The sequence below is a fragment of the Hesperophylax consimilis genome, chromosome 2, assembly GCF_061612785.1.
Source record: "Hesperophylax consimilis isolate HC1 chromosome 2, BYU_Hcon_1.0, whole genome shotgun sequence".
NCBI classification, from domain to species: Eukaryota; Metazoa; Arthropoda; class Insecta; order Trichoptera; family Limnephilidae; genus Hesperophylax; species Hesperophylax consimilis.
In genome coordinates, this window is record NC_142837.1 from 18,042,307 (window position 1) to 18,053,631 (window position 11,325).

An 11,325-nucleotide genomic window follows, 5' to 3' on the forward strand; every position below is an offset into this window, starting at 1 on the left:
CCCATTTCATTACTCGCTTATGCGGTTCGTAGGATTGGGGTACTTTCACAACTCAAAAGAGAAGGATTTTAACAACTTCTCGAAGCCGTGGTACGTTTTGTATTCTGTTGTGCTGCTTGGGTTTTGGGTGTTCCTATTCACAGCAGCATTATGGATGGAAGTGCCATATATTTATAAAGACCTGGATCGTTTGATGCTCAACTTGACATTCAGTATAACCTTCACTTCATCTTTAATAAAACTGTACATCATCGTCGCGCATAACAAAACGATTCAGAACATTGTATATTCAATCGAACACGACATTAGCGAATTTCCCCAGAATGAAAAGATCACAAAAAAGACTGTGACAGTTTGCAGGCAACTGACGCTTTCCATATTGTCTTTCGCAAATCTCACTGTTTTTGGATTGGTGATCGGAGGAACAGTCCAAGCTTTAAGATCTCCGAAAATATTTAAAGGCAAACTTGTGAACGATACGGGAAACTTCAAGCCATCAGACAGAATTCTCCCGATGCCCGTTTATCTTCCGTTTGAAATAACATCAGATTATATCTACGCCATTGCGTTCATTTACCAGATTATAGGCATTCAGTGGTATGGAAACATTGTAGTTTTGATTAACACTTTTATGAATACTATCATGATTCATTTCGCCGGCAAATTTGCGAATTTGAAATATTTCGTGGAGAATACGAGGGAGGTCGCAATCCTGCGTTTAAGGTTAAAAATGAACAGGGGGAAATCGGAGAAAATAACTCTTTCTCGTGAGAAGGCACAGATACAACTTCAAACGTTGGGGCAAGTTGGGGAAGATGCAATGGCTGAAAACGAGAAAATATTCTTGGCTTACTTTACCGAAGAAGAAATACATTCAGAAATGAGTAACTTTTTGAAGGAGTGCATTAAACACCACATATCGTTACTATCGTAAGTAAGGTGCGATGTCAAGAATATGTGATGGTTTCAATGAATGCTGGAAAATTGAATTAATACATTTTTTCAGGCTCGTGGAAACGTTTGAAGACGTGTACAGCATTGGATTTTTGGTGCATGTACTTAATAACTTAAATGTTATTTGTCATGTGATGATTCAAATTTCAGAGGTGGGTATAAGTAGGGATATAGTTTTTATTAACTTGTATGTAGATGAGACCGGGGACCAATGTAACCCTAACTATAATAAGTACGTTTATGATGAGTCGTCAGGCGGTGGCCCTGACACACGAGGACATGCCGTCAGTAACCCGAGGACCCGGACGATTGCTTTTCGAAGAAGAAATTTTTGAGCGCCAAAAGTAACTTTTTTCGATTGCATTCATAGCATAATATTACAATTACTGTACTCTGTTTGTATCTGTCTTACTATAAACCCATTGCTTTGGACAAATGAGTTTATTTTAGAACGGGTTTTGAAGCGTTCGTAAGTAAAGAATAACCAAAATATAGCGTTATGACCGGTTGGGGATAGTTGTACCAATTTATGTGGAGACGATTTTACCGGTCCAATTAAACCCGTGCATCAACTAACCCCGAGTTTTTGAAATTTTTTATGTAAGTAGGTACAGCTCCCAAGTCTTATAAGCACATGTGCATGTCCGTCCGTAACACTTTCAATATTCAATTATTAGTTCATTCTACATTTTGCGTCTCTCTTTTCTACGACAAAGTTCATATTTTTAATGTAAAAAAATATGTACCTACATACATTTTATTTTTTATTTATAACAAAAGATTTCAAATTATAACGTGTGCAAAATAAATATAATTTTTTACCTAATTATTCTACTACTCCACAAGGTGACCTCCAGGAGCTCGTGGTTATGGGTAGAGTGAGTATATACAAAAATAAAATAATGCATAAATGGCGATGTGTAAACAATACTCAAAGACTTATTAAATAACTACAAACGTAATTCAACGTACAAATTAACATAATTCAATATTTAAATTAACTAAAAACACAATTCAATATACACAATTTTAGAGAATTAGTTCTATAACAATAGCCAAAGTTTTTATATATTTTTTAAAATGCTAGATAGTATAGATTAAGTAAACGTATATTAATGGTACAATATATCATTTTCCAATTTCAGGGAGTTAATTTGCTTTTCGAAATGTTCATATTTCGAACAAGTTTCGGTTACCTTAATTTTGGGTTGTTTTGGGACAATAATATATTGAACCATCTAACACCTGAATATAGATAGTGGTTCTGAGCCGTGGTCGCTCTCAGCATTGTATTGGGATGGCTATTAGACCCTTTGTTTTGAATTTATTGATTATGCTATCTAAGGATTGAATTTTATTTATGAAATATTCTTTATAAATTTGATATAAGGCGTTTTTTTATAGAATTCTGTGATAATTGGTACATTAAATTTTCAAAATATCGCTAAAGTTGGGAAGTCGTTTGATGGTTTCTTAATCATAATTTTAACAGTTATTCTTTGATCTGTTATAATGGGCCGTAAGGTAGCTTTAAAGGTTCCCCCCATCCAATAATGCCTTACTGCAATTGTGACTGTATTATTGCATAAAAGACAATTTTGATAGTATTCTTGATTAATATGTTACGTATGTTACAGAAGACATGGATAGTTTTTTTATTCTTTCCACTTTGAGATTGATATGGTTTTTCCATTTAACATTTTTATATATTTAGATTCCGAGATATTTAACATGAGATTTATGATTTACTTTAGTTTTGAATGAATGGTTATGTCCATTAAATTTGTTTGGCACATCTTCTTGTAGAGAGAAGGGAATATAATAATCTTTTCTGTGGTGAGTTATCTTCATGTATTGATTGGCTGCATTGGTAATCTTGTTCCATGTATTTTTTTAAATAAGTGTCCACAGCAAAAGATAAGACTTTACGTTGAAGTGATAGTTTAAACGTTTGATTTAAGTAAATTATGATATATAATTGGTCCATTGGAGGGGACCCACCCTTTCCCGACGGCTGTGTGAGGAAACTGATTGTTTAACCTCCTTAGCCGCACACGTCAGGACTCTAATTTTTTGTAAAAAGAAGCTAAATTTATTTTAAAACGATTCTAGACCCTCCAATGTCCCCGCATGCATGATTGTTAGTAACATAAAAATATACAAGCCGCGTATCGAGGGCAGTTTACCCCACTATCACGGGGCAGTCCCGGCAAGAATGAGCGTGGCAAGCGGCCTGGCCACAACGATCCCAAGCACCCGCGTCCCTTAGCCAGTTTTATATAATTGGTCCAGTGACCAATTCTTCCGCGGAATTCCAAAAGTTCATATTATTTTACCTTTTGACCTCTTTGAGTTAGATAAGACCTTGCCAATAACGCCGATATCATTTAATTTACCTATTATTTTTGTATGTGAGATACTACCAAATGTCTTACGTAAATTATGAAAATGAAAAGGAATTTTTTTAAATCCAAGCACGGTATATATTTGAAGTTAGTTCTTCAATCAGTATACTAAGGACGGGTTGTTTCGGAGAATTTGAACAATTCATCAAATTTCAACGTTCATTTTCGGGTTCTGTGAAAGTCCTATTCAAGTTCTGTTATTATATCATTGTAGGCTAGTTGATTGACAAAACTGAAATAAAAACAGAACTTGAAAAAATCTTTCACAGAACTTGAAAATGAGCGTTGAAATTTGATGAATTGTTCAAATTCTCCGAAACAACCCGTCCTAAGTATTTTATTATTTTCAATATAATACGTGAGTTTTTTTAAAAATTTATATATAAATTGTAGCACATTGCTATCACAAAAAAACTTTATTTCTCATTTTCTACACTTATTGAAAATCGACAGATATGTAATACGTTTCTATTTGATTATTTCAGAACGACATATTTTCCATTCGATGTGGTACCGCTATTGCACTCTTCTTTACCGTTGTCTGTGAGCTTTTGGTCCAGTGCTACGCCGGGAACGAACTCACTTTACAGGTATTTTAACTAAAACATGCATCTCTTCTCGAAAAAAGCGACCAAAACATGTTCCACGACAATACTAAATAAATTGCGTATTAATATTAATAATAAATTAAATAAAAATAAGGCGTATTAGATCTATCAAAAAATTTATATATAAAGATGCAAAAGTCGGTCATTTTGAATACATGTAGGATAACGAAAGATTTTTTAAATATTTATGTTGAGGGATCAGTAGGATTTATAGGCCCTGTTAGAAGTTCTACCGAGCCGAACCCTCTGATATGAAAATATCTGGAGTCGGTGAATTTTTTTTCCCATTTGATCTCTGGTGAGTTGACGTGTTGTTGTTCTTGTATTGATTTGTATTTATTTTACTTATATAATGCACTTGCATAGTGTTGATTGACTAGCTGATCATTTGTGGAAAAGTGAGTGGAAGGGTTTAGTTTTTCCTATGGGGAAGATTTAACCCGGACAACAAAATCGGAAGCATTAAAAATAATCAATTATGCTTCCATTTCATAAACGGCGTTTCCACCATTACAATGCGGATATCATTATCCAAAGATTGTGTTGAGAAATCGGCAGGAACTCGAAAAGTGCTCACATTGCGTAACATGGTGTTGCCATAATGTAGGTTCAAATTGCCAGCTCGGATCTGCGGGTTCTTGGGATTCATTACCATTACATTTCTAATTCCACATCAATGCTCTTCTCTGCGCAGCATTGAGCAAATGTAAGAATGTGTCCTCCGCTAGTAAGTGTTCCGGGGCACATGTAGTTCCACTGTTGGCTTGTTTTTAAGTCCGGCTCGAAATGGATGGACACAAGAAATTTTTTGATAGTCATATAGTAGAGAAAATTAAAATTACATTCCAAATACACATTTATAGTCTTACATGTGAAATGCCATCATATATTCACAGTGCCGGCCCTCAGACAAAATTTTGACATCCCTTGTCAAAACCATTAGACGCCTAGATAGGTGATAACTGTACTCAATAATATTACACAACTGCTGACCCTGTACAAATCGCAAGTGCGCCCTACTGTCGAATTTGGCAGCCATCTCTGGTCCGGAGCCCCTAAATACCTGAAAAAAACCCTAGACTCTGTGCAAAAACGGGCGGTCCGTTTGATAGATTCCCCAATCTTAACAAACGGACTGCAATCTTTAGAGCACAGGCGTCAGGTAGGTATGCTGTCCTTGTTCTATCGGTATTACAATGGAAGATGCTCTGAGGAACTAGCGTCATTGATCCCTTCGGCGCCGGTGCGTAGTCGGGATACACGCCAAACGCGCGCCCAACATTTGTACACAGTTGACATTTGTCACATGAGAACGGGTCGCTTCTACGATTCGTTCTTAAGTTCAACAGCTCGGCTGTGGAACGAACTGCCGGCCTCTGTGTTTCCTCCCTCCTACAACATGGGACTCTTCAAGACCCATGTTCACTCCTTCCTCTCCACAAAAAGACCCTCCACACAGCATCCCCAAAGATGACATAGGCCCTGAGGGAAATTATTTTCTTCAGGGCCTCCTGTGTGGAGTAAATAAAAAAAATAAAAAAAAACAAAATTCGGATGATTTGTATTTCTGTGTAACCCTTTGGTGAAAAATAATCTAAAGGGTGATGTCATGATGTGTTAGGACTGTTATGTATTATCAGCCCCTTGACAATTAGGCGCCGGGAGCGGACTGCTCCTGTTGTGGCCACATAGGGCCTGCCCTGTATATTCATTCATCTAGGTATGCAGCTTGTTAGAAAAGTGCGCGTTTCATTCGTTACATTTGGTTTTGATGATTTTTCAGGCAACAGGATTAGCACAAAGCGTCTACAACTGCCAATGGTACACGGCCGACAGAATCTTCCGACGTTTGGTCACTATTCTGATGATGCATGCTCAAAAACCGGTCATCGTTACGGCGGGGAAATTCGTGGCCATCTCTAATTCTACTTTTGTGATGGTAAAAATCAACTATCAATAAACAAAAGCCCTAATGGTATATTGTTGGAGCGTATAAATAGCCCAAACAATGGAGGGCTTTATACCCTAAAAATATTAACTAATAAAAAATTATGCGGCTTGCTCACCTCAAAGATTATGGTCAAGAATGATCAAGAATTGCACAAACGTATAATATAAACGTGCAAAGGATACGCCTTCCTGCAAAAGTATAAGACTTCGGCTGGCCCACGCAATATGGCAGGCAAATTGCGTTTACGTCAGGTGGGCACATCAATCAGTTTATCCGAAGGCTGATACCGAAATTTACCAGTAAGACAAAATAGAACACCGAACAAACGCAGACAATTCTAATTAAACAATGATCAAATTAGCCCTACTACTGATTATATTATTTGACAAAATAATGAAAAAAAACATTATTTTTCAGATCATGAGGGGAGCGTACTCATTTTATGCGGTCATCAGAAGTACTAAAGGAGATTAAATTGTCACAAAAATATGCTTAGGCTTGGCATGACAGGCTTGATTACATATTCAGGATATGATAGACTTAATTTATTATGTTCAACTTCAATAACCTTTATGTGTTTATTACAACATCACCTGTGAAGTGGTTTGCACTTGTAGGTCAATTATGTTTTTCACAATAAATAAATTATCCACTATAGTCAATTTGTTTTAAATAATTTTAGGTATATTTTCTTGAAAAGAAAGACAAACATTCTCAGGTGATGAGTAACACTGGTAATATTTTGATTTACGCTACTATCATCAACATAAGCAGAGAATGTTGCTTGTTCAATGACGGACGACTTATCTAATGGTGACATGTGACACCAAGATGGGAATCCGACCCTCTGAACCACTCACCGATTATCTATTTACACCAAATAATTATTTGACTATAATAATTAAATTCCTGTCTAAAAAAATTGGAGTCTCCTATATTGATTAAAATTGGCACGCTTGACCTTCAAAACAACAGGAAGGTCACTGTCTACATATGATTTAAAAAAAACTCTAAGTAAGTACAGGGTGAGGCCCAGAAACTTCCCTTTTTGAAGGAGATTAAAATAAAAAAGTGTTTAGATAAAAGATAAAATTTGTTTCGATAATGAAAGAATATATTTTCAAGTTTTGAATCATTCAATTTTAATAAAAAAATATATCAAACCATCTGTAAGGTAGTACAAACGATTAATGATGATAAAGCTCATACACATTCCAACATATCCACCGAATGAGAATGAAAAGTAAAGGAAATTAGTACAAATGAAAATGAAAATGAATAAGAAGGGCACAATAACATTGAAGACTCAAAATCAAAATTTGCTGAACAAATCTTCAGTGTTACAAATAATCACTCCATAAACAAATATTCATGGACAATCAGTCACAAGAAGGAGGTTAAATTAATAAATATATCTGCAAAATTTCTAGGCGTGACAACACTCTATAAATTAATATTTTTGGACATAGGAGCAAAAGAGCTAATAGGTGAGTGATTTATTTATGGCCAATGGTGTTTGCGCTTTAAAGCCGCAGACAGAGAGTGGTTTATTTATGCGCAGACACGTGTCGCGAGTGGTTTATTTATGCACGTGTCTATATATAAGGCTCTAGGGATCCAGGTGTGGTAGGTCATTTGAAAAAAATGTGTGACTAATCCTTATTTGATATTATTGTGAAAAATGCCCATATATTATTATCTATACCAATTTGTTATATTATTTAGAGTCCGCGACTCTAAATACATATTATGTTAATATAGTAAATTGAAAATAAATACACAATCCATGTACTTACGGCAAATTATTTTTAAGATATTAAGTTTTGTTGTAGTTGAGCACAACATTAATGTAAATAAAATAAGGGTTTGATTCCATTTGACAGTGATCTTTTACGTTTTTTGTTTTGTTTCATTCTTCAGATTCATTCTAAATCGTTAACAACAGAAATAATTATTCAAAACCTTTCCCGAATTATCCAATTGAAAAACAGCAATTTTTCCACATACTACAAGGTTGTAAAATGAAAAACCGACATTCACCCATGGTCATGACCTAAGCGTCCCTAAGCTTTCTTCGGTACCTAATTTTTACTTCGACGAAAAATAAAGTGCAATCTCGTTTATTCTATGGCGCGCATGGGGACAGTTATGCCAAAGTGGACATTCTTTAAATTGACCCAGCGAATCGTGTGGACTAGTGAATGAAAGCATCTATTAGAGACAACAGATGTCACTGATAGTCTAAATTAAGAATAAGACAAGTTATTTTGATGCACGTAATTGATTATTATTGTTGTATTATAATTTTGGGTGTTCACACAATACTTCTAGTTCGGCCCTGCAAAGACGCTTTCTGCAATAATGAATTGTTTTTAAAAGCATAAGACGTCAAAGTTTTTGTATCTGTTTCATAACTGCATAGTTTTTATTTGCGGCGAAACTTGTTGGTAAATATTGTATGTGTTTTGAAAGAAAAATAAACTTTTAAAGTTGCACTAAACTCCCCCGCCTTCTATGACATGCATAATGGAACAGCACATTGAAGAAAATATTCTCTCACTAAGCGGAAATTTTTTGATAGAAATCCAACACTTTTAAGAGCGAATAGTTGAATCTAAAAAAGGTTCATACCAATCTAACAAAGCAATCCGATAATATTGAAATATTTCCATAATGAACGAGGATAATAGTCCAAAATATTTCCCATTTCATTACTCGCTTATGCGGTTCGTAGGATTGGGGTACTTTCACAACTCAAAAGAGAAGGATTTTAACAACTTCTCGAAGCCGTGGTACGTTTTGTATTCTGTTGTGCTGCTTGGGTTTTGGGTGTTCCTATTCACAGCAGCATTATGGATGGAAGTGCCATATATTTATAAAGACCTGGATCGTTTGATGCTCAACTTGACATTCAGTATAACCTTCACTTCATCTTTAATAAAACTGTACACCATCGTCGCGCATAACAAAACGATTCAGAACATTGTATATTCAATCGAACACGACATTAGCGAATTTCCCCAGAATGAAAAGATCACAAAAAAGACTGTGACAGTTTGCAGGCAATTGACGCTTTTCCTATTGTGTTTCGCAAATCTCACTGTTTTTGGATTGGTGATTGGAGGAACAGTCCAAGCTTTAAGATCTCCGAAAATATTTAAAGGGAAACATGTGAACGATACAGAAAACTTCAAGCCATCAGACAGAATTCTCCCGATGCCCGTTTATCTTCCGTTTGAAATAACATCAGATTTTATCTACGCCATTGCGTTCATTTACCAGATTTTAGGCATTCAGTGGTATGGAAACATTGTAATTTTGATTAAGACTTTTATGAATAGTATCATGATTCATTTCGCCGGCAAATTTGCGAATTTGAAATATTTCGTGGAAAATACGAGGGAGGTTGCAATCCTGCGTTTAAGGTTGAAAATGAACCAAGGAAAATCGAAGAGAATAACTCTTTCTCGTAAGAAGGCACAGATACAACTTCAAACGTTGGGGCAAGTTGGGGAAGATGAAATGGCTGAAAACGAGAAAATATTCTTGGCTTACTTTACCGAAGAAGAAATAAATTCAGAAATGTGTAACTTTGTGAAGGAGTGCATTAAACACCACATATCGTTACTATCGTAAGTAAGATGCGATGTCAAGAATATGTGATGGTTTCAATGAATGCTGGAACATTGAATTAATATATTTTTTCAGGCTCGTGGAAACGTTTGAAGACGTGTACAGTATTGGATTTTTGGTGCATGTACTTAATAACTTAAATATTATTTGCCATGTGATGATTCAAATTTCAGAGGTGGGTATAAGTAGGGATATAGTTTTTATTAACTTGTATGTAGATGAGACCGGGGACCAATGTACCACTAACTATAATAAGTACGTTTATGATGCGTCGTCAGGCGATGGCCCTGACACGCGAGGACATGCCGTCCGTAGCCTGCGGCACACAGTGGAACCCGGTCGATTGCGTTTCGAAGAAGAAATTTTTGAGCGCCAAAAGTAACTTTTTCGATTGCATTCATAGCATAATATTACAATTACTGTACTCTGTTTGTGTCTGTGTTATTATACACACATTGCTTTGGACAAATGAGTTTACTTTAAAATGGGATTTGAAGCGTTCGTAAGTAAAGAATAACCAACATGTAGCGTTATGACCGGTTGGGGATAGTTGTACATTTTATAGGGAGACGATTGTACCGGTCAAATTAAACCCGTGCATCAACTTACCCCGAGTTTTTAAAAACTTTTATGTAAGTAGGTACAGCTCCCAAGTTTTATAAGCTCATGTGCAAGTCCGCCGTAACACTTTCAATATTCAATTATTTGTCCGTTTTACTTTTTGCGTCTCTCTTTTGTACGACATAGTTCCTATTTTTAATGTAAAAAAATTACCCACAATTTTAGAGAACTTTTTTATTTTATTTTTTTTTTTTTTAATTTTATTTTATTTGGTACAATATTTTTTACACTTCAAAGTTTTCCTGTAATGTTGGCCTCACTGGGTGGCTTGCCCGTGCTGAGGCCTTCATTTTATAATATGAAAATAAAATCTACATAATACATTTAAAGAGACAATAATACATTTAAAATATAATCTTGTGTGTTTGTGAGTGATGCGTATTTATGTTGGTTTTGTGTGTTACGGGTAGGTTTTATTTTTATTTTATGCTATGACATTTTGCAATATTATCTATTTTGTTCTTTAATCCATTTTGTAATTTTGTGTGTGAATTTATTTTTATTTTCCTCAATTTTAATTTCAAGTTTTACACTGTTGAAAGCTTTTATAATTAGTTTTATAACAAAAGCCAAAGTTTTTATATATTTTTTTAAAATGCTAGATAGTATAGATTAAGTAAACTTATATAAAGGGTACATTATATCATTACCCAATTTCAGGGAGTTAATTTGCTTTATGAATTGTTCATATTTCAAAGTTTCGGTTACCTTTTTGCGTTCGTATTGAACAATAATATTGAACCATTTCACATCTAAATACAGGTTGTAGTGCTGAGCCGTGGTCGTTCTCAGCATTAGGATGGCTATTAGGCCCTTTGTTTTGAATTTATTGATTATACTATCTAAGGGATGAATTTCATTGATGAAATATTCTTTATAAATTTAATATAAGGCGTTTCTTTTATAGAATTCTGTGATAGTTGGTACATTAAATTTCCGAAATATCTCTAAAGTTGGGAAGTCGTTTGATGGTTTCTTAGTGATAATTTTAACAACTATTCTTTGATCTGTTATAATGGGCCGTAAGGTAGCTAAAGGTTCAAATCAAATCAAATCAAATCAAAAATTATTTATTGTAAAATTAAAATTACAAAAGGTATAGCTTATGGGTAGACCCCATTTCTTCCAGCTAACCACATTTATTTAATTACAA

The 11,325-nt window shown here is 34.9% G+C and overlaps 1 protein-coding gene across 1 annotated transcript; it reads left to right on the plus strand.

Annotated features, from left to right (window-relative positions):
• The first annotated feature begins 154 nt into the window (after positions 1-154).
• LOC149425772 (odorant receptor 94a-like) lies at positions 155-5,927 on the plus strand. The gene is made up of 4 exons (XM_089646185.1): positions 155-723; positions 1,007-1,106; positions 3,845-3,949; positions 5,751-5,927. The coding sequence occupies exons 1-4, from the start codon at positions 155-157 to the stop codon at positions 5,925-5,927; spliced, it is 951 nt and encodes a 316-aa protein (XP_089502311.1).
• The last annotated feature ends 5,398 nt before the right edge of the window (positions 5,928-11,325 follow it).